Below are 24414 nucleotides of genomic sequence, written 5' to 3' on the forward strand. Positions count from 1 at the left end.
CAGATAGTTCAGCTGCACCTTTTTAAGCAGGTGCCTGAAGAGGGAAGGACCTGATTGCTGCTGCTATTAGCAATTGCACTACAGTGATTTGTTATGTGCTTATGTGGATTGTGTTATTTTATGGATTTTATGCATTGCGTTATCAATTTGCCTGTTATAAACTGCCCTGTAACTTTTGCAGAGGATAGTGTATCGAAATAGATACAATACTCAGATGTCTACTCAGAAGTAAGTCTTACAGAATTCAATGAGGCTTACTCCCAGGTTTGTGGGGTTAGGATTGCTAACAAATTCATTGTCACAGACAAGAGTACTCCAACATGGAATGTGAAAGACAATATGTATTGGAGAAAGTCATATTGCCAAGGTCCTTTTCAGAATAAGGTAATAAAGGCAGTTATGTGAGAATTTCTTTCTCCTCTCAAATAATAGGCAGCCATGTCTAATGTGTTGCGTGATCACCAGCCCACTCCTCCTACCTATTCCCTCCCACCCCTGCACAGCTCACTAAACTTATTCATAAATAGATGAATATTAAATAAACTGAACTAGGTGGGCAGGTTTTTCCTGCCTTTGGTTGCTATGGAGCATTCCTTAGCAACTGCTTTCAAGACCTGACAAAGAGGAAGAGATGCAGGCAAACACAGCACTGCTAAAGGAAAGTTGCAAAAGAGGGTGGATGAATCACACCTGGTGACCAGAAAGGGGCCATAAATTGGGATGCAAGGAAGGAGGGCACTATGTTATGGGAACCAAGCCAGAGATCTAGGGTTTATAGAACAAGGGTGTCAGTCTTATACTAAACTAAACTCCTTTCTCAAGCAGAGCTGTTCTATTAAGCTTCTACCTGTCAAAAAAAATTGATGGTTTTCATAAGTCTATTAAATATTTAGTGCTGCTTTTCTGAGCTGAAAAAACAAAGGAACAACATTAATGTTATCTCAACTCTCTACAAAGATAAATATCAGGTCACTCCATTAAATATCCTTCACATGGCTGGACATGTCAACAGGTGATATCCAATGTTAGTGATAATCACTCAGTTTAGGTCTACATAAATATGACTTAGTTGGTTATTTATTACCCAATGTGTTCCTACTTATTTAAGCGCCATCACATACCTAAATGCACTTCTGCAATGACATTTTATTCAGGTGAACAAGAGCCCAGAGCAACTCATAATTAGTCTGCACTACTGCTATAAACATATTATTTAACCAAGAGGTAAACCCAAGGTAAACCAACGTTGTTTATTAAACAAAGAATAACAAGTGGCATTACAAGGGCTCCAGCAAGTACTCTGCCTACAGAGACTGCCGACAAGGCCCTGTCATGTGATGAGTACCTTTCAATCAAGAGAACTTCGAGACACATTTTAAGCAAAGAGTACCAAAGATTAAGTTCTTTCATTCTTGCTACACTTTCAGAATGCGGGAGGGGAGATCCTAGAAGGCAACAAAATTAGCGCTGCATACTAGCAGAATTCTTATATATTTGGTGACACAGTAATACAATATATTAGAAATATCTTCCAGGAGTTATCAAGGAATGTATAAGATATGTTTTGGAGTTTACTATAGAGGTTATTTTGCTGAAGAATTGAAGAAATTTTATTTTTTTAAAAGAGCAATGCTTGACAATTTATTAGCAGAATCCAAAATTCTTGCAAACATTTGTAAATGTGACCAAAAAATGTTAGTGAAAGAATGGCCAAGACAAACATATAAAACACATTAGTAATAGAGCAATAAATACAGAAATAAAGTCACAACTAATTTGCCTGATGCCAGGGGTACCAGAACACGAACAATGTTTGTGAAAGCAAAAACTATTGATGTTATAAAGCTGGTGGTTGTTTAGATTTTGTAGCCATTTTATGTAATTTTCCAGTTAGTTTATTAGATGATTTAAGGATAGTAAGTTTTTTTAAAAAAAGAAATATGAAATATTTCCTTAAAAATACCTTATATAGATCTTAAAAAGGTATTAAAATATAGACATGAGAGGGAAGCAACTGATTCACTATAGATTAACATTTTAATAGCCCTCAGTCTTAGGTGTTTCCTAGAGTGAGCTAGGCCCATGCAAACAATAAAAGTTGTTCAACATGACACGTGGAATTTGTAAAAACTCAAGCTACGTAGCATGGTGAAAAAGGAAAGGTTATGTCAACTGAAGGAAGTGTTAAGGCCACTCCTTATACCTATTCTTATCCCATCTGTCATGAATGTCTACTTCTCTATTGTTTAGTAGAAGCTAAGAAGAGCTCCGCCCCATTCAGAAATTAAATATTAACTTGAAGAATTAATGCCAATTCTAGGTAAAGCATACACACCTGCAACAGGGCAGTAACAGATAAGAGAGGTAAGGGTAAGATCAGGAGAACATCTGTTGTGGTTTGATTTGTTAAATGAATATTTTTTCCTGAGGGTTTATTAAAGCAACATGCTAGTTACAGTGCATAAGGGATTTTGTATGCAGTTTTAAAGGGACACAACCAATGTGGATTGCTGAACATGTTTTCATATTTAACTCTACAGAATCCCACATGTAACACGTCCCCATGTGAGAAATGCTGAAAGTCAAACATCCCTAACTCCTGGCACCTTCAATGACTCATGGATGTTCAGTCCCAAACATTACATTACTTTTTGCCTTGTTACCTGGACAATAATATATTGCCTCACACATCACTACAATAGACTGTTGCAAAGCAAAACGGGATAATTAAACAGAAAGTTGTAATTCTGTAATCAAAAGAAACTACAGCAATTGCTGAAAATCAACTACCCTTGGTATTTTGGAAATACCAAAAATATACCACTTCAGAAGAACTTTCTAATATAAACTCAGACGTTTGTGTCCCTCAGACTCCAATGCGTTTTCACTTCTCTAGTTTTCTTACTTAAGGAAGGCTTTTATAAAAGCCTATGTTTATTCTAATTCTAGGAACCCCTGAAATTAACCCTTATCCAAGGCACAGAGTTGAGCCCAATGTTGTGCATGTACAAGTGGAACAAACTTCACTTGTGCCAAGAGACACCTCCCCTTCCTCCCATTGCCCCTGCAGTCCACTATGAGTTCCAAATCTGCTTAAGAGCATCCCTTAACCCTCCAGAGCAGTTTAGTGTAGGGGGCGCAGTGGAGAAAAGAGGAAGGGCAAGTTGCATTGTGAGAGTGCACAACACTATATTCTATCGTAAGCAGCTCTTACGGCAAGGAATACATCAATACAGAACACTTCCATGCATGGTTACTCAAAAATAAATCCTATTGGGTTCTATAAGCTTAGTCCCAAACCTAACCAGGTCTACTCAGAAGTAAGTACAATTGAATTTAGTAGGGCATACTCCCATTTAAGTGGGATTAGGACTGCAGCCTAACTGTATGTAGCATAGCAAGTCTACATTTACTTGGAAGTAAGTCACACAGAATAAAGAACAGCTGTTATGATAGTTAATTTAACAGCAAGTCCAGCTGAACTCACTAGGACTTATTACTGGATAAACAGGCATAGGGTCGGTCTGTTAGAACTGAAAGATCACATGATTTGGTCACTTGCAAGAAATCAGCTACTTCAAAGGAGAAAACAGATCACATTACAGGACTGAGAACTAGAAAAGTTGAAAGAAAGGGAAACAAAAAATGAACAGGGAACATGCAAGGAAACAAACAAACAAATCTAATCATGAATGCTTTGAGGGGGGGAAATGAGTCAGAAAACTGCAGTGTGGTCCTGTGAGTCATCAAAGCACAACAATTAATCTTTCAATGAAATATTGAAAAATACTGGTATCACTCCAGATGAAGGAGCATACCCTTTTAATAAAATGAAACTGCCATCTACAACAGCACCTGGCATTAGTTTAGGTAATCAGTGTAACTTAAGATAATGAAACTCAGATGAAGCAACAGCTTCTGAGATTCAATATCCTTGATCTGGATTTTTCTTCTTCCAGTAGACTGATTAGAATTCATAATGTGGGTACAATTCTGGCAAGTTCTAAACCTCAAGCTACATACTTATAATAGGATTAGTGATATCCCAGAGTGTCATTATAGTGAATGGAGGGCACAAAAAGGGAGGAAAGCCTAGGCAAGCAAAGTAGTTATGCACAAGCAGGAATTTGGTTGGGAGAGGGGAAGACAAAACAAAACCTGCCTCAAAGCACCAGTACACACTGACCCGCATATGCATTTGGGACAGCCCTGTGCACAGTACCGTGGTAAAGGAATAGAAGATTTTGCTGTAGGGACTGTTGTATTCATTGAAACCTTGTTTCTCCATACACCCTTCTAGAAAAATTGGATAGGATATAAACATGTTAGAAGAGGAAAGTATTAATAGATGGACACAAAAGCTTCAGAAACAGGGGAGAGATAATTAGAGGGAAGAGAAAAGCACTGCACAGGATGTTCTATGTCAAGCGACACCTGACAGTGCCATCAAGTGGGACATGTGTGAATGCAATAGAATTATTCTAGGTTACATGTGCCCTTGTTACAACAGCAGATATTTCCCTTATGAAATGCTAAAAATCCATTTCTGTTTAAAGGTATCCCATACAAAATATCACTCTAGTCTCCTCTACATAATATTCTCAATAATACAAACTAGTTAGCACACACTTATTTAAAGGAGCAGGGCAAAAGTGAAGCATGTATAATACACTGATAACATAAGAAGTCAATAGTAGGAAAATTGGGTTACCTATTTATAGCTGGTCATACATTTAACTGTCTTTCCCCCCCTTACCTATGGATTGCTCTGTTGATCTGTGGAGGGGGAATCCAAAATCCATTGTAGTTTAATAACATTATTCAGAGTTTAATTAGATTAGAAAGTCCTAGCTGAAAAACACATTCTAATCTAATTAAACATGCATAGCCCTTCCTGACCATCTTACAAACTGCAGATTTGGGGGCTTTTAAAATAATGTCTTTCCCACCCCCCTCACACCGTTTTCCTTGTCCACTTTGGGTAAAAGCTAGCCTGAAGAACACTTTTTCTGGAGAATGCAAAGGCTTGCTGGCTACTTGGTGAATTTTAGTTGGCCATCACAAAGGCATGACAAGACATGTGAGCCTCAACAATAAAGGATAAACTAGTCCAGACCTTGGTGACCACCTTCTTAGCCTGTTGAGTTTTGGAAGAGGAAGAAACAGATATAACGCTGACACCCTCTCTGCCGGCTTCCATTTAGACCAGATGGTCTGCTATCAGGCATGACTGCTTTGCTTCACCGAAACAGTGTCTCTCCTACTACAGTGGCAGCGTTTCCCTCACGGCCAGCCCAAGAACAAGACCTTAATTTCGCGGGGGGGAAGGAAAGGCGAAAGGTGCGGGGATCCCTAACCGCCTCCCCAAACCAGATCTACGTCATGTGACCCGTCAGCGCCCCCCCACCTGATTTATGGCCACCTCTCTTCCACCTGCCTTCACCTGGGCTTGGGGGGGAGGGGCAATTCTTTTAAGGCTCCGGCCCTCAGTCGGCCACACGGGGGGAGGCTGACCCTCAGCCACTCCGTCCGTCCACACACGCAAACAGGACGCGTGTTCTCGGGGGTCCCCGCCTGCTGCTGTTTCCTCCTCCTCTCTCCACGCGAACCCCCTTGCCTGCTCCCCTCTTGTCTCCACCCACCAGCAACCCGTCCCTCTTGCCTGCCCGCCCGCCCGCCCATCCATACGGACTCCAGGCGCTCACCTTCGTCCACGGCTTCAGCCTTCCCCCACTTCTTCCCCGCATCTAGTTCCCGTCAGCGCCTACCGAACCCACGACGCATGCGCAGCAACAGAAGCCCCTCCACGACCGTGACGCCGACGCCGCAGAGCATCACGGGAACTGTAGTCGCTAGAATCTTCGACTCTGCTGCCGCCTGCAGTCCTGAGCCACTTGCCTGGGGCAACTCCTTGAATTTAGCAGGGCTTATTTCCGAGAAGAGACGGTTAGGATTGCAGCCGATCTTATTGTTTTAAAAACGGGACTACTTGTCAGCGGGGTAAAACTGACGGCTGCCCTTAAAGAACTATGGAAAAATCCAGGATTTCCGCGTTTAAACTGTGACTGTGCAGCTCACTCTGTCCGGTGCCCTCCACCCAAAGGGAGAAAATATATAATCAAGAATGGCGTTCATTTTGTTTTCCAATTCTGTTCTTATTTTGTCCGAAATTAATATGATAAAATAATACAGCAGCTATTGCTTCTCCCTGGATTTCCTAAATTATAAGCCTGCTCCATTGCACCCCAAAGCAGGGCTTTTGAGTGCGGCTGCCCATCTTGTTGAAACAGCATCCCTAAGAGACATGCCTGCTACTTTTCGTTTTCTGAAACAGCGGAAGACACCCTTGTTTGGACAAGCTTTCCCAGCTGGGTTAATTTTTCTTTAGGTTGATATTTGTATTGTTATTAAACCTATTTTAGTTGTTTTACTTTATGGTTGTAGAATGCACACATATGAAAGGCGTTTCAAAAATAAATAGCAACAACAACAGCATTAAACTTTTTATTATGATTATAAAAAGACTGGGCTGAAAATGCAAATCCCTATATTGCAAGTGGGTTGCTGAGAGAGGGTGGCTCTCCACATCCCTTGCAATGTGATCTATTGTTGATCCTCATGCTGCAAATTGGGGCAGCTCACACTGTTATGCAGCATGCTCTTAAAATAGCAAGTTGGAGGTGGTGCTGAGGCTGACCTGCTGATTTACAACAGCCCTGCAATGTAGCCACTCTCTGTATAGTCCAAGATTGCATACTAGTGTTTCCCACAACTTTAGTTCTCGTGTCATGTGATGGGATCTGAAGATGAGGGGATCTGTTTACAACGCAGGAATCTAGTCTGCCTGCCAATTGCTGGGGCTCATGAGCAGGAAAGAGGACTATTGTGCTCATGTCCTGCTTGTGGGCTTCCCAGGGGCAACTACTCAGCCAGTGAGGGAAGCATGATGCTGTTCCAAAGAAGTCTTTGGTCTGAAACAGCAGGGCTCTCTTTATGTTCTTAAATCTGGTTAAACCGAGCCCTCGGCCCCACCTCCTTCCAAGCCCAATGCCGGAGCTGAAATGAATACAGACACCTTGTGACTCTCCGGAAATGTAACGTACTTTTATTCCTCCCAAAGCGTAAAATGAAGGAGAAAGAGGGAAATAAACAAGACCAGCTGCGCAGTGTGACTAGTTTCTTTCTCTAAGCTTCTTATAAGTCTCTTGCGTTACTCTCGTACGTTGCTGACAAAGAATGTTACGGACTATTTACTTTTCTGCACCTCCATTCCTCTAGTTCCTTTCCCTACTGCAGTTCCCGGCTACTCTGGCGCCCCTTGCAGGCCCTTATAAAATGAACTCAATAAAATACATAATTGTGTGAATCAATAACTCAATTGATTAAATCTGTATAAAACAGTTCTCATGGGGAAATTAATTATTTCTTGTTTTGAGAGGTGGGAACCATACAGCACATCCCAGCAGGAATTCCCTTCCATCTGAAAGAGAAGAGGCATTCATTCCTCTTCTACTAAACAATGCAACCCTAGGAGTAAAATGCCCCCTTGCTTTCTGATTCCAACCCTGTGCTTAAAACAATTTCTAACATTCCTGCCTCAGGAACAATGTAACAACCATGAATGAAATGAGTGATTTATAACAAGAGTCCAATATTTGTTTGTGTGCATGAACTCTTTGAAGTTGCACCAACCTCTATAATTTCAGAGCAGCTCGGTCTAACCATAAAATAGCTTCATCTCTTTGTATGTCAGCCACTCCCGTTTTATAGCCAGGAAGCTGAAGACACTGTACACCAAGAAACACTACACAGATCTCCCACTTCAAACAACAATTGCTTTTGCAAATTCCAACTCCACGCCCCATGACAATTGCAACACAAGTTTTAGCTTTAATTCAACTGCATATCCTTCTCCCAGAAGTGTTACACGTCCTTCAAGATTTCCTAGACTTGCCACAGAAACCTTGAAGACTCAGTTCACACATCACGTCTGTTTTGAAATATATTTTATTATCTTCCCCACAAATACCCCGATGAAATAATAATTGAATACTAATTCAAAGAGACAACTCCATTGTCACATCCATCTTGCTCTTATAAGGGGTAAGCACGGGGTGGACCTCTTCTTTTAGGAATCTTGCTACCTGTTATGGAAGAAGGGAGGGAAAAGGCATTAAAAGAATAATTTGGACCAAATACTCGTTTAGCCTTAGCATATTAACCAATTACTCTATTCTGCACACTTCCCTGTAACTCAGAACACGCAGGAACCGGATAAGGCAAAGACTAGATTTGTCCCCACCCAAAGCACACCATTAACAACAAAAAGGAAATGTTAGAAGTACCGAAAGTGAATTCTTGGGAGATATGCCAAGAATCTTTCTCAAACTCCTGTTAAAGCCTAGCTTTGCTTAACTGGTAAATGAAGAACTGGCTGATACAGGCTACTGGACTACAATCTGCACTGAATCAGTAAGACAGGGTGGGGCAGGCAATTAAATAAAAAGTCAGGAGTATCTAGTTAGAGGAAGGTTGGGTAGCAATGGATGAAGGAAACGTCTAAATAGAATAAGGAGGGGGAAACTGGTTCATTCGCAGGGGAGCTTATGGCAGAAGAAACAAAAACAAGGAGTAATAGATGAATTTTTTCAAATGGAGTGAGAAAGGTTACAAAGGAAGACAAAGAAAGAAACAGTCACAGGTAGAGAACATAAGGCTTTAGGTGGACTAGAGTCCACGGCAACCTCATAAGAACTTTCCTGTTCTTACCTGCTGGGAAGCACGTCCAGTAAAGGATTTGGGTTCCAAAAGAGATTCCAGTTCTCCATGAATAGGGCTGAAATAAGGATCTGCACGAATACGTTCAATGAGGTCATTATCACCTCCTTCTTGCTTCACAACAGCAGCTGCCTGCTGGGACAGAACCCTTATCTTCTCATGACAATCCTATGAAAAAGAAGTCAACATCACATTACAAACCATCAGCAAACATGGTAAACATCCTAAGTATCATATACAGGATTTACAAAAAGCTAATGTAGTTGTGGCTCACAATTAAAAAATCCAAAATCCATTGTAGGGCTGTATCTATTAGGCCAACCAAAATGTCAGAATATAGTCAGGGAGGAAGAGGGAAAAGAGCGTAGTGGGGGAAGTGGCTTAGTATTTAAGCCATAGTAAATCTGAGTTGGTCTTGGTCCTAAGATGGAGTGCAGGAACTCATCAAAAAGAGGCTGAGATAGGCTACCTGGAAATGAACAACATTTGAACTGTGTGTGACAGAATTGTTGCAATGCCTGAACTCTCTCTTCAGTGGGTCTTTTTATCATTCAGCCCATTCATAATAGTTCTCTTTTTAATTACACACAAACTGCAATAAGAAATAGCAAAATTCCATCCTCTTCTGAAACTTTCAGTATTTTGTGTAGCCGATCACTGCAGAATATTGTCTCAATAACATCTCAGTTCTAGATGCATCAAGGGAGCATAACAAGTACAGAAATAAGATAAAAGTAGCAGCAAACAATGCAACAAACAAAAATTATTTCAGACTTCTCTTTAAAAAAATGTGTAGGGTGACAATTTGTCTAATCGCTAACATTCATACGATACTAAGAAAACAAGTCTAGAGGCAGCAGGGATCTTGGGTAAAGAAGTGAACGAGTTAGTGCTGAACCACAGTTTAAACAACCTTAGTCAGTGCTGAATTTTATAAGTTATTTCCAAAAGCATCCTCATTCAGTATTATAATAATTAATTTGAAAAAGATAGGCACATTGCAATGTTCCATCTCTGCTTTCTAAATACTAATATAGTGACACTAAAACTGGTGATAAAACAAAACTAATGCCTTCCCTGGTAGCTGAACTTGTAAAATTTAGAAATATGCAACATGATGAGAGAAAGAGGATGTGCATAACAACAGGGCTAGATTGTGAAACAGCAAAGAGTTCAAGATACTGGTGTCACAACTTTCTTCCAACCCCTCTACTTCCTGGCATGAAAAGTCCCCTTAAGGGCCTGTAAATGAGAGCCTACAGTTAGGTACATACCTGGCGATTGCCCCCAGCTTTCACCATAGCCATGATAATATTTTCTGTACACATGAAAGGCAACTCTTGCTGAATACGTCTTGCAATAACCTAAATCAAACATCAAATATAAGTACAGTATTTACAAAATGGACTGGAAAATCCAGTTTCTATGTTACTCTTCATTATTTTATTTATTCAGGGGAGAGATAACAGCTCGGCAATAAAAGTACATGCTTTGAATAGAGAAGGCCCCAGATTAGTAGAACGTTAGAAGGACCTCTGCCCAAGTCCCTGAAGAACTGTTTGTTGCCAGTCAGAATAGATAAGACTGGGATACAAGGACAAATAGATTCATCATTTAGAAAGCAGTTTCTACTGCTAGATGGCATGTCCTTCATTAGTCTCAAATTTTATATCATTCCAAACTTTGCTACACCTCATGAATATTAATAGCTCATTCCTAATTAAAACTGAAGAAAAAAAATACTGTCTCCTTACAGACGCACAAAGATTTAATGTTAAAACAGGAAGTCAAAACAACTTCTCCCCACTCCTGTGGAGCAAGCCAGCTACCACTCTTGTTCAGAGTAAAAATAATATAGTAATGAATGAATTTTTAAAAAGCTTCAAGTTGTCAGTTTTGTCTCACCACCATACTTCAGGGAGTTGTAAGCCTGCTCTTGCTTTTCAAAATGCCACACATGCATTTATTAATTTAAACAGTTATGTGTTAAATGATTTTTTCTCAATGTTACAAGAGAAGTAAAAACTATTCAGGGGATGGGTTCTTCTTATAAAAGCTAGTCCACTGGGAATGTGCACAGTTGAAACCTGCTGCAGACTCCTGAAACTGCTATCTTAATCCCTTGGATAGAGGTTCCCATACTTAACTGTGCCCAGCAATGTCTCAACAAATGAAACCAATTTGTTTTTGTTGTTTTTTTGTTTTTTTTAAGTGTTACGCGGAGAAAAAAATATGCGAGAGAGACATTGCACATACCTTTGTAAATCAAGAAAATCTTTAATAAAAATACATTTTAAAAAAACAAAAAACTGTACCCAGCATTCATTACATTGGACTTGCACCGGGTATCTGCCTCATAGTGACTGTGACCTACCCATCTGTAAAACCTCCACTACGCAGCTAAATGGAATTTAACAGTTGACATGAATCAGATTGTTTTTAAAAGCTTAGAATCATAGAACTGTAGAATTGGAAGGGAACACAAGGGCCATCTAGTCCAACCCCTTGCAATGCAGGAAACTTTTGCCCAAAGTGGGGCTGTAACCCACAACCCCAAGATTAGTCTCATGCTCTACCAGCTGAGCTATTTCCTTCCTCATACATGCCCAGTGCTGGAAGTGGGTGCTGATTTATGGTAGAGTTTTTGAAATTTTCTGTCTTTAAAGTACTATTCTCATGCCTGCAAAGGAAGCCCAGCTGTGTGTGTGTGTCCGTGCTTAGTTACGTGGAGTTGTGGCGAGGGTTGTTGGTCCTTGCTGTCACCCCTGTGTTAACCAAGTGTGCATTAAAAATACATATTCAACTCACAGTGGCTATGAAGGGAAGACTGATAACAGGAAGCAAGCTGTGTTTCAGGTGACAACACCCTGAAAAGCTTCCAAGGGACCCCAGGCTTTTTCCAGAAAACAGTTTGAAAACCGCCAGTACAGGAGTAAGAGATAGCTCACACTTCCTCTGAGTCTTCTTACCTTGGGATATACCACAAGACCTTCAGAGATATTTTGCAGGGTGCTAAGTATTATGTCAGCAGTGAGGAAGGCTTCAGGTAAACACACGCGCCTGTGGAAAAAGTCACAAGAGTACCAGAATTGGAGGGAGGGAGAATTTGCAGCATTCCCACAGAAAGGACTTTTTAAACAGTTCAGTACTATTTTTCCTTTCCTCATTAATTTGCTTACTCTTCCTATTTTCCACACTAGGCAGTGTTTTAAGGAACATTTTGTTGGGGTGGACGGATCATCCCAGTTCTGTCCTGTGTCAGTTTTGTGTATTCACAAAACTAACTCCATGGCATCCAGTTTATGGATAGATGTTTTTAATTTTAAAAATCTGCCCCGTTTTACTGAAATAACTGCTTATGAGATGGTCCAAGGGCTGCCCCTTTTGTCAACATTCTACAGCTACTTGGGGAACCGAACACTTCCTTCGTTGCATGGGAACAGCCATCTTTTTCTTTGTACAATTCTGCATGTTGTGATATACAGTTCCTTTATGGGAGCATTTTAAAACAGATTCTTTACTGTGTAGCCTTGGAGGAGATATTGGCTGCTCTAAGTAGCTGGTCAAGTTTTAAAGAAACATTAAAACTCCTAAGTACAGTACAGAAGCAGGCATGGATTTGTTCATTGATTATGTGTCTTAATCCACAAATCCAAGTTCTGAGTCACACATGAATCCAATGGGGGCAAAATGAGCAAGAATCCTCTGCACCTCCAGCTTAGCTTTCAGAAATTACATCCTTCAGGAGTGGCCTTGTACATTTTATACTTGTTAAAAAAGGTTCCACTGAAATCACAGAGGTTCACTTCCAAGTAAGTATGTTTAATATTTTGGGTGCAGTTCACAATATCATAGAAAGATCTGTTAGTTTATAAATGGATTTTGAAAACAAAAAAATAATCTCTCTGCTTCATGACCTAGCGACAAGAATCAGGAATGTACCTGTTTGCACTATCATCTAAAGTGCGCTCAAACCACTGCACAGATGCTGTCTGAAGGGGGTCCTGGATCAGAATCATAAGATGACGAGCTAAACTGCAACATCGCTCCGAACGCATGGGATTCCGTTTATAAGCCATAGCGCTTGAACCTGTACAATGGGAGGGGTGAGGGGAATGGGCAACAGGAGAAGGAAGAGTGTGCAAATGAGAAGGAGAAAGAATAAAAAACAAGAATGTTAAACATAGTGTGCCTTTCTAAAGTTCTTTCACCATCTACAAAAGTTGCTCCGGTTATCAGCAAACACAATCCTCAACAATACAGTGGTACCTTGGGTTACATACGCTTCAGGTTACAGACTCTGCTAACCCAGAAATATTACCTCGGGTTAAGAGCTTTGCTTCAGGATGAGAACAGAAATCGCGCTCCGGCGGTGCGGCAGCAGCAGGAGGCCCCATTAGCTAAAGTGGTGCTTCAGGTTAAGAATGGTTTCAGGTTAAGAACAGACCTCCAGAACGAATTAAGTTCTTAACCCGAGGTACCACTGTATCAATAATTTTGAACAGATAGCAGAGCTTGCACACAAAAATGTATAGATTCAGGTGTTCAAGTTGGGGTGCAAAGGAAAATAGGTTGGCTAACTTCATGGTGACATCAGATGACAAAAGGGTGGCCTCCCACCTGTTAGTGGCCCATGGGGTAAGTTGGACAGAGCACAACATAGCTAGGCTACTTCTAAAGCTTAGTTAAATTTAGCAGCTGTTTTTGTACCAAAATTACTATCCTTAAGGCTAGGCATGGGGAGCCTAAGCATGGCCAAGGATGGTGGGAGATGGAAGTCCACCAACATCATGGGGCCCAGAGGTTTCCTACCCCAAAGTGGACTTTGAACAGGTTGCAGTGAGCTTTTGGCCTGCACACTATCCCCTCTTGCACAGAAGGGAAAAGAGTGAAAACTCATACTCTCGCTTTAAAACAAACCAGAGTTTCACATTATATTCAAACTTGGGGACCTGTGGTTTGTTCTACCCAAGGTTAACTAGCAAATTGGGATCTGAAACTATCGTTTGAATCTGACTTGTTGACACTGATTTTGGTTTGAATAAACCAGAGTTTCCACCCTGAGACCTCCAGGTATAGGACAGTATATAAATTCAATAAAATAATAGTAGTAGTTTCTGGGAGGAGGTTGCAATAATTTTTATTGGGATTTTTATTGTTGTTGTTGTTTAGTCGTTTAGTCGTGTCTGACTCTTCGTGACCCCATGGACCAGAGCACGCCAGGCACTCCTGTCTTCCACTGCCTCCCGCAGTTTGGATTTTTATTAAAGTGATACAAAATAGTACCAAGAACAAGGCAAAAATTAAGCAATAAAGCACAGTCCAACTAGATAGAATCACGATGGAGACTGAAAGTAACCAGTGGCGAAAATTGTATCAATTATACCATATATTACATAAATTAATCACATTTTTAAAAAAAGCTGTATTGAAAACAAAAGAAAAGTCAGTAAGGGGTTGAAAAGACCTTAGTACAGTGGTACCTCGGGTTAAGAACTTAATTCGTTCCAGAGGTCTGTTCTTAACCTGAAACTGTTCTTAACCTGAAGCACCACTTTAGCTAATGGGGCTTCCCGCTGCTGCCGTGCTGCCGCCGTGCGATTTCTGTTCTCATCCTGAAGCAAAGTTCTTAACCCGAGGTACTATTTTTGGGTTAGTGGAGGTACCACTGTATTTCAGTCTGGGGCCCTCCAGAGAACAAGTCTTGAGACAAACTGTGGCTTGTACTTTGCCTGCAAACCATGACTGGAAACCAGGATCAAACTATGGTTTTAATTCTTTGTTTGAAACACAAGTGTAAAATATAGATTTCCACTTTGCCTCAGAACAAGCAATCAGGAATCACTGCATGCAAAGACAGAGAGTAGTGTGTGAAGCCAAGGTTCCTTGATTGTTCAGTTTCATAGCATTAGGGCATGGTTTGGAATTACATCTAAAGCAGCCCATTATCTCACTTTCTCAGAGGAGTCACAGTTTCAGACTCCTTACAGCAACTTGTTGGATAGCTAGCAAAGCAGTAGCTTCAGAAATTTAATTTGCTGGTAATTGTATGCATGCATGTACTCCTTAACTGTCTTATACTTAAAAATGGGATGTAAATGTACCAGCTGATCCACTCTGAGACATGTTTACACATATTCCATTTTTATTCTAATTTCAATCATTCAACTTCAAAAGGGCGATCAATACAAGTTAATTTAAAAACAACAAAATTCTGTTTCTACAGCCATTGCTTACCAATTTGGTCTTTCTCAAAAGGTTCCTCTAATTCTTTGAGGTTGGCCAGAAGGCGAATATCAGTACATATCTGGAGAAAAACATCTCTAATTAGTTCAGACACTATTTCTGGGCAGCATTAATATCCATCAGAAATCTTGGAGCTGGTTCATTTTACTAACCACTGGGGAGAAAAAGCGATTAATTCATTTCAGATGCAGGCACAGACTTACTGCATGCAAGATTTCATAATTAGCCCTGAGTCTATGATACAAAGAAATAGTATAAAAAAATTCATCATCTTATTTTAAAGGAAATAGGAGAAATTCTGATTATAAACATATTCTCCAGCCCAAAACATACAGATTTGAATTCAAGCCTATTATACAAGTGACACTCAACTTATGCTGGGGTTACATTCTGGGGATAGCACATAAAGCCAAAATCACATGTAGTGAAAACACATTGGGTTCACTGGTGGGTGGGATTGCCAAAGTCTTTTTTCCCAGATGTCTGCCCCCCTGAGTCACTCTCCCAACTTCCGAACACTGTGCATTGCTTCTGCTTACTGGCAGGGAGAGGCAAGGCAGTGCAGGCGCAGCAGCAGGAATGGTGGACTGGCTCGCTTTCACTTTTTCAGCCATCTATAATTCAATAGAGCTAGGATATCTCCTAGATATCCGGTATACTACAAAAATCTGTGTTAAACACAGGAGAAAAGCAAAACATCAGAATGTGACCACAGTTTCTAAAAGCTTGAAACCTCTAAAGAAATAATTTATGTGGCTGTGCAATTCAAGAAGGCATCCAATTGAGCCCCAGTTCTCAGTGGTGCCTTTGAATATAGAATTCGAAGTAGTTCTTACCTTATGTACAGATGCCCCTAGACTGGCCAGAACAGAAAGAACTTCAATATCCACTTTGCGACTGTATGTCTGCCCTGTGACGATATAAGCACTGAAACCAAACACAAAGATAAAGCATCATGAAGTTTAACAGAGCCTATAAATGAGATTGAGAGAGCATGCAACAAGGAATGAATATCACATAACATCAACTGGTTCCTTGTCCCTCATTTTATATCTGCTTCCTGATCCAGTGAAGGTACAGTATTCGTTTGAAACAGTCTAGAGAAATTATTTGTGTGACTGTGCAATTCAGTTTAACATGCAGTAGGGGTAGCAAAAAAAAGGGGGAAACATGCACTCACATGGAGAAGAGCAAGACTGCAAAGGACTAAGATGGGAGGAAGTTCCATTACAAACCTACATCATGGAGTAGATTATGTAAGCACAACCTTTTCCGTAATAGGTCCTAGCAGTTAGCTGCAACAGCAGGAATGTTAATTGCAGAGCAGAATCCAAATTTATACATAGGTCCAGAGGTGCTCATCTTAAGAATGCGGAAGGGCCACAGTTTAATGGCAGGCTTTGCACATATAAGATCACAACTTCAATCAATGATATCTCCAAGTAAGGCTGGAAGCTCTGGAAAACCATGCTGCCAGTCAGTTAGTCCAGATAGGACAGTACTAAGTGTAAGACAACACCAATGGTCTGACTCAGTATAAAGGCAGATTTCTGTGCTCTTAAAGCAGTAAAGGCAAGGAAGGAGAGGGTTTTTTGTTTTTTGTACATACCGCTTAAATCCCGCCATTGCAGTCACCAGCCTGTCCAGCTCCTCCACCTCAGGGGAAAAATATGACAGGAACCTCACTCAGAATGCAGTGGCTGAAGTGGGAATGACTGTGCCTCTTGCACCATTCTGAGCACTATAGGTGTTTTGCTGATGCAATCACTATATTGCCCTATGCTCAATCTGCTGTCTGCTTCCCATAGAAATAAAAATTCTTCCGTAGATCTCATGCAAATTTCATATTGGCAAAAGCCCTAGAGTGAAATGTCCCAGGAAGCAAGTGCACCTTATGGATATTCTGACTGCTGATTTAGAACTATTTTTTTACTGGTTTTGCTGTGGGAATTTGTTGTTTTTAGATGCTGTTTCAATAGTTTCTTCCACTACTGCTCAGGAAGTTTATGTTGAATGGCAGCCTGTGATTACCACTACATAATACAATAGTCAAGTGTTCCCAAACTAATTGCAATTCAAAACTGACACTTGCTGGGGATACGTACTTTATCATGATCTCCTTCAAAGAGCTGCAAGAAGCTGGCCTGTGTACCAGTGGTGCCTTTCACACCGCGAAATCTCAACTCATCTCGTGCCCGCTCAAGATTGTGGAGGTCCATGCAGAGATCTTGGATCCACAGACAACAGCGTTTACCCACAGTAGTCAGCTGGGCAGGCCTAAAAGAACACAGAATGTGACTCAAGAATAAGCCTGTACAGCTTCATTCATGTCACCATACAGTATTTGCACTTGATGCTTTGCAAGCATTTCTATCACAGTTTCTTTCAGAATCTTATAGCCGTGATTCATTTAGTTTTCTGGAGTTTAATCTTGCACAGTAGCAATTAAAGGCCACTGATCAGAGGGTGAATAAAAGAAATGGGGTAGAAATGGGAGCAGCATCCACAGAAATAAATGAGTATTTGTATGAATTACTTACTGATAGTGAGTGAAGCCCAAGGTGGGCAAGTCAGCATACTTCTCAGCAAAGTCTGCAAGACGGCTGATCACCCTGGCAAGCTAGCAAGATTGAATGAAAGAAGGAAAACACAAGGGAAGTCACAAAATAATTATTTACATTTTTATCCAATTCTGCTTTCAAGAAGGGTAGGGCAGAATACAAGGTTCTTCATTCCATATAGAGAGAGAATCTGACAGTCAAGTCTGAATCATTCTCCAAGAAGAATTGTAAAATGCTTGGAGAGAAAAATATATAACTTAATATGATGCCTCTATATTACTATTACTACTACTGCTACTACTACTACTAGTAGTAGTAGTAGTAGTAGTTATTTCATTTAGGTGTGACCCTTGCAGAGTGAGGGATTTATAACAGAACATATATAAAACAGTTAAAACAACTGAATACATGAAAACAGTGTGTGTGTGTGTGTGTGTGTGTGTGTGTGTAAAACAAGAGCATATACAGTACATAAAATCAATTCATGTTATATTATGAACTCTGTATGAACACAACTGGAATCCAACACTGATCAGGTGCCTTGTAGAATAACTACAGTGGTACCTCGGGTTAAGTACTTAATTCGTTCTGGAGGTCCGTACTTAACTTGAAACTGTTCTTAACCTGAAGCACCACTTTAGCTAATGGGGCCTCCTGCTGCTGCCGCGCCGCTGAAGCACAATTTCTGTTCTCATCCTGAAGCAAAGTTCTTAACCTGAAGCATTATTTCTGGGTTAGCGAAGTCTGTAACCTGAAGCGTATGTAACCCGAGGTACCACTGTACTTTTTTCTCAGTGTCTTGCCAGCTCCTAATTGTTTCTAGTTAACTCTGGCAGACAGCCACTCGGAATCAAAAGCACCCACCTCTTAAAAACTGTGCGTCTCACCTTGGGAAGAAGCAGGTTGAATCCATCCCGGAGAACTATCAAGTCCTAACAGAAAAAGGAATAAAACAGTCAGTCAGTCAGTCACAATTTTATTCACTAGCCACATGCTTATCTACACTCTCCTTTAAGGGTAATTTGCAATTTCCATAAAGACAAATGGGTATAACTAACATTCTCTTTGTGTATCAAGGAATCAAGTAGTCTACTGTGCACAAGCATTTATTTTGGTCACTCTCAAATTCACTTGTGCCTCAAAGGGATCAGCATTACTTCTGTGCCACCAAAGAGGGTGAAAATGAAGAGACAAGAGAGGGGTGGTTATCTCACTCAGAACATTACTGGGTTTTGAATTTTTAGCTATGCAATACTTATCTTCGTCTTTTTAATAAAGAAAAAATATCACTGATACTTTACAAGCTTGGTATTTCAGATAGTAAGGCAGGGATAGAAAAGAACCATTACAGTGGTACCTCTAGTTACAAACTTAATTTGTTCCAGAGCTCCGTTCTTAACCTGAAACTGTTCTTAACTAGAGGCTAATGGGGCCTCTTGCTGCCGCCAGCACACGATTTTCATTCTCAACCTGGGGCAAAATTCTCAACTCGAGGTAACTCATCCAGCTTAGCAGAGTTTGTAACCTGAAGCGTTTGTAACCTGAGGTGTTTGTAACTTGAGGTACCACTGTATAGTGATTCAGCCCAGCTTATGGAGAACAATTTCATAACATCGTTTTACCGTATTATCTCCCACGTAGCAGGAAGTTGCTCCAAGGTGAATTATTCCTGCAGCCTTTGGACAACAGTGGGCAAATGTATGCACATGGGCCATTACATCATGACGTAACCGCTTCTCCTCCTCAGCTGCCATCTTGAAATCTATGCTGTCCAGTTTTGCTTCCATTTCCTGTATTTGCTCATCTGTGATGGGTAGACCCAGTGACTACAAGGAGGGAAAAACCTGAAGTTAACTAACACATGACCCCCTATTCACGGACACCCCCACTAGTAAGATCACTGAATTTACACAATCGTCTGGGATCTTATTCTTATGCAATTTTCAGAATCAGGGACAGGTGACACAAAGCCCAGTTTATGCAAGATTAGCTTTTAACTACTGAGGTTAAAATCCAAAGTCCCAAGGTTATTACTGTTCTGAATGAGTTAATTTTAAAGGAACACTTCATTGCAACTAATATTAGAAAAAATGTTATTCTTATAGCTCACAACAATTTGATTTAAATAAAAACGTAAAATAACTGTGTAATTTCTCTTTTTGAATTTGGCTGATTTACTATAGAGTTTATTTCATTTTCTACCTTCTATATTCAAGAGGTACTTCAGTTTTGTCTCTGACAGTAAGTGTCCCAAATAGCTTTAAAAACGGAAAGAGACAGCAGACTAAAAAGACTGGAGTTGCCTCAAACTTGAATGTCAACCCAGTTGTACGAAAAGGCACTACAATGCTCTATCTACAGTACAAAGGATTTTTCAGAGTTCTAAAGGAAGCCATTGTACTTGACTCTACTAGGCTTTCTGAAAACACTACCCAGAATTTACTGTAATTGACTAAAGTCTCCATAACCGTCTTTTTACACCTTTTTCAATTTTTCAGAGGAAAAATAAAGTTGTGCTTTGCCTTTCCATGATTTATATGTAACATCACATCTATTATCCTAACCCGCCTGCAGAATCTTAGGCGCCTCATTTACCTTCTGCTGCTGTTCCCAGTGAATGCAATTTAAATTAAAAAACAAGCAGGAATGTTGCTTATATAAAAACAAAGGCAAACAACACATAAATGTTACACACTTTTCACTACATTGAATCCCCTACAACTAGAAATCTAATCATATCCCATGTCGGACTGAAGGGAGATCTATTGGGGATTGTTAGTAGCAATCTGACAGAACCCTGTTGAAACGAACAGGTGCTGTGTGTCTGTCTCTCCATTTCCAGCTGAAGATCAAGGCCAGAGTTGTAACTCCTCAGGAATGTGAACATACGGATAAAAATAACAGGCTCCCCAACTCACATTAAAGCACAAGATATGTTACAACAACATCTGCCATGCTTTCTGAAAACATGGTTCTGTTTAGATAGGAGAACTATCTTTTGCTTATGTGACTTGGTAAAGCAATATGTACACTGCTATATAATAAAATAATCGTAAGGTGAAGGATCTAGAGACCCTCACCCATTTGCCGTTTGCTGTTATGTAGCGATAAATATTTGGTTTTCACAGAGAAAGTGGCATGGGGGGGAGCGCTTGGAAAGAGAACTTTGCCTTGAAATCCAATGCCCTTTTTGTGCAAGGGGGAATATTGGGGTATTTTTGTTCTTATTTTTATTATGTATTTTGTGTCTTTTATATTATAATCTATGTTGTGAACCATTCTGAGATCTACAGATGAAGGGTGGTATACAAAATTAATATTTTTAAAAAATAATAATAATAGAAAAGTGGAGAGAAGCATAGATGAGCCCTTTGTTGTAAATCACACACTCTAAAACTTTATATGGCATAACTTCATAGCTACTATGATATCTTGTACTTCAGCAAGTGACAACCTTTGTTAAAACATCTGCACTGGCTTCCCACATGTTCTTGGACCAGGTTCAAAGTTATTGTGCTGATTATATATCAACACAAGTCCTGGTCTCTATTATCAGAGATAAAGAACTGGTCTCTATTATTTATGAAGAGCTTTCAGAGCATACCACTCGTCCCTTGGTTCGCTTTATGCTTTACTAGGAGAAAGATCTAAATGTTCAAAAAGAGGAATTTGAATAGAAATCACTGTGGTCAGCTAAGCCTCACAAATCTGTTCCATCATATGTGAAGGAATGCTCAAAGTTGTGCACAGATGGAATAGTACACCTGTGCAGATGTCTCATATTATACTGCAATCAATACAGGATTGCTGGCAGGCCTGTGGGCTCCAGGGAATATTTTTCTATCTTTGGTGGGAATGCCCTCTGCTCTCATAATTCTGATCCCAAGTTTATAAAGAAATACTTAAAATAATTAAATCATCTGCTCAGGCTTATCCACAACTGTCACTAATGAATTTGTGGACTGATAATAGGAAAGCTTGTCACACTAAAGAATTTGTTACATGGATCCTAGCTGGTGCTAGGATTTCAATAATCTAGCTATGGAAAGCTTAGAAAAAATCTACATTGGTCTTTGTGGTATAAGAACTTATGGACTTTTGGTTATTGTGTGTCTCCAGAGTAATGGGAGAACCCAGAACACTTCTACATCATTAGGCAGGATTTTATTTCTTATGCTTTGAACGTACATGCAATAGTCACCACCCATGCTAGCCTGGGAAACATGGATGCCTCAATTTATACTGGTGTGTTACAATTTCTTTTTCTTTCTTTGTTTCTTTATGGTACAATGTAGCACCCTGCTACTAATACTTTTGGGTTGTCAGAAATAAATAAATTTTTTTAAAAAAGATCTAGAAAGTTCCGAAAAACTTGGATCAGGATACTTTAAGGACCACATGGTACCATTTAAATATTTTTTGAGGGTAAGTGAATCCCACTAAGAGTTGTAATAGTTTAACATTTGGATCAGAAGCTAAAATCCACTTTGTTTATTCTTGATTGACAAAATCACTTTGTGAGGTATAATACATGAGATAAAGTGCTATTGCTTGATAGTCAGGGTCAATCCCCTCTGGGCTGATGGGGCATATGAAACGTTACCTACGGCTAAGCAAACAACCTTGTATCTTCTGTATGGTTTAGAGTGACGTACAGAGGTTTGTGCAACCAACATGTTTGGAATATTGCTTCCATCCCCTTGGTGACTGATAAATTGCATTGAAATGCACACACTTACAACATACCACCTCTGCAGTGACCTCGAGAATGGTAATCAGAAGAGAAGAGTCTTTGGGTGGCTTTAAAAAGAGGATTAGACAAATTCATAGAGGTAAAGGCTATCAATAGCTGCTAGCCTCAATGAATATGTTCTGCCTCCATGATCAGAGACAGTATGCTTCTGAGTACATTTCTAGAAACCATTTTAGCAAATGTCAATTGTCACATTGTTGTAATCAGATGAGAATGGCAAAAATGTAACTCTGCATAAGGATCCTGATGCAACAATGGACACTTGCAATATGAGCAAACACCTATGAAAAAGTTACATTGGAATTCTTAGCCAAATACCTTTTCCAGGTGAATAGGATCCTAGAATCTGATGAGAAATGAAGAACCACAGCACATTTACTAGACCCAAGTACCACACATTACAGTGTTGCACAAAAGTAAAAAAACATTTAAATTTAGAAGTTGAGTGCAACGATCTTACTTATGCAATTTGTATACTGCTTGATCACAGTTCTAAGTGGTGATGCTCCTTTTATTTTGTTTCTGAGCAACTGTTGCTGCTAAGCACAATATAGCCTTACAACTGTGCAACAGTATCAAAAACTTATATAAAGCGTTATTAACAAAACACGACAATTTGGAGAAGCCAACCCAATGTCTTTGGGATGCCTACAAACAAGATGCGAGCATAACAACACATTTGCTCTTGTTTCCCAGGGATCAATATTCAAAGCTGTGCTATATCCGATCGGATCCTTTAGGCCATAATACATCCAATATCACCTGAATACACAGACAGTCATAACCCTTACCAATGGGTAAAATCCCCTTTTAAAGCTGCTTAAAGTGGCAGCCATCACTACCTTCTTGTGGCAGCAAATTCCCTAGTTTAAGTACAGTGGTACCTCAGGTTAAGAACTTAATTCGTTCCAGAGGTCCGTCCTTAACGTTAAACTGTTCTTAACCTGAGGTACCACTTTAACCAATGGGGCCTACCGCTGCCACTGCCCAATTTCTGTTCTCATCCTGAAGCAAAGTTCTTAACCCGAGGTACTATTTCTGGGTTAGCAGAGTCTGTAACCTGAAACGTCTGTAACCCGAGGTACCACTGTACTGAGTAGGGGCAGGGGGTGGGGATTAATTTTGGCTGCCTACCATTCAGCTTCAGTGGGTGACTCTCCAGTTCTAGTGCATTATTAACAAAACTGGGCAGATGTGCACACACACAGAGAAGTATAAAGGACATGTAGGTATGCAAATAGTGGCCTCAAACAGAACAGGCATGTTGCCCCTTCACCTGTTGCGCAGGAGGTCTGTTAGCTCTGTGCGTGTTTGTGGCAGGGTCAGTAAAACTGCAAATGCCACAACCCCCATTGCATTGGGGGCGGGGGTGGACAGGGACCTTTCCACTTAATGAGCTGGTCTGGCACAGCCACGAACCCCCGCGCGCCCACCTTCTCAGCCTTGGCCAAGTAAAGCCAGAGGCGCCGCCAGGTGCTGAACTTCTTCCTCTCGCTGAAGTTAAAAGCCATGTCGGGGCTGGCGTAGCGCGAGACGAGAGGGGAGCGGTAGCGGCAGAAAGGATCCTCCTCGGCCATCGTGGAGAAGGTCCCGCGCAGGGAAGCGACACCCTCGAGAGAAGCAGCTGCAACCCGGAGGCGAAAGGGAGGCAGCTGCCCCAGGACCGTAATAAAGGGAGAGGAGAGGTCCCGCCCTCAGGCCCGCCCCCAACTCAACCTCACCTCCGGCGCCCCGGACCCCTTCCGGTTCGCCCGCGACTGGACTGGTGCACGGTCGGGGTCGCAGCGGCCCCTGCTGCTTGGGAGGCTGCACTGCAGCCCTAGCTCCCCTCAAGAGTTAACTCCCCACGTATACTATTGTCCCTATTGGCAGCAACTCCCGAAGAAGTTTTGAGAGGTCTCGGCAAAATTCTTACTGAAAATAGCTTCCATTGTTGCAGTGGGGTTAGGGGAGGCATATTCCGTGTTAGGGAACGCCTGGCAGTTCCATTTTTTTAAAAAAAATATAAAGTACAGTATGCTGTGGCCCCGCTTCGAATATTGCTTGCCCCAGTTTATGGTGGAGTTGGAAGAATTA

General features: G+C 40.7%; 2 protein-coding genes across 2 annotated transcripts in view; both read right to left on the minus strand.

The window, feature by feature from the left end:
* SGSM3 (small G protein signaling modulator 3) overlaps positions 1–5798 on the minus strand; it is a 27335-nt gene extending 21537 nt beyond the window's left edge. Inside the window, exon 1 of the mRNA XM_053407247.1 lies at positions 5706–5798. The gene's annotated coding sequence lies outside the window, so the exon portion shown is untranslated. The remainder of the gene's footprint in view (positions 1–5705) is intronic.
* A 2191-nt stretch (positions 5799–7989) lies between these two features.
* On the minus strand, positions 7990–24037 carry ADSL (adenylosuccinate lyase). The gene is made up of 13 exons (XM_053405728.1): positions 23772–24037; positions 19208–19411; positions 18473–18517; positions 17565–17644; positions 17130–17301; positions 16634–16680; positions 15861–15951; positions 15016–15085; positions 12721–12868; positions 11748–11838; positions 10053–10142; positions 8770–8946; positions 7990–8144 (listed from the first exon to the last, which is right to left on the minus strand). Exons 1-13 carry the CDS (start codon positions 23913–23915, stop codon positions 8058–8060), a joined length of 1446 nt encoding a protein of 481 aa, XP_053261703.1. The 5' UTR covers positions 23916–24037; the 3' UTR covers positions 7990–8057.
* Positions 24038–24414: the final 377 nt, after the last annotated feature.

Source organism: Podarcis raffonei, chromosome 10 (assembly GCF_027172205.1).
Source record: "Podarcis raffonei isolate rPodRaf1 chromosome 10, rPodRaf1.pri, whole genome shotgun sequence".
NCBI classification, from domain to species: domain Eukaryota; kingdom Metazoa; phylum Chordata; class Lepidosauria; order Squamata; family Lacertidae; genus Podarcis; species Podarcis raffonei.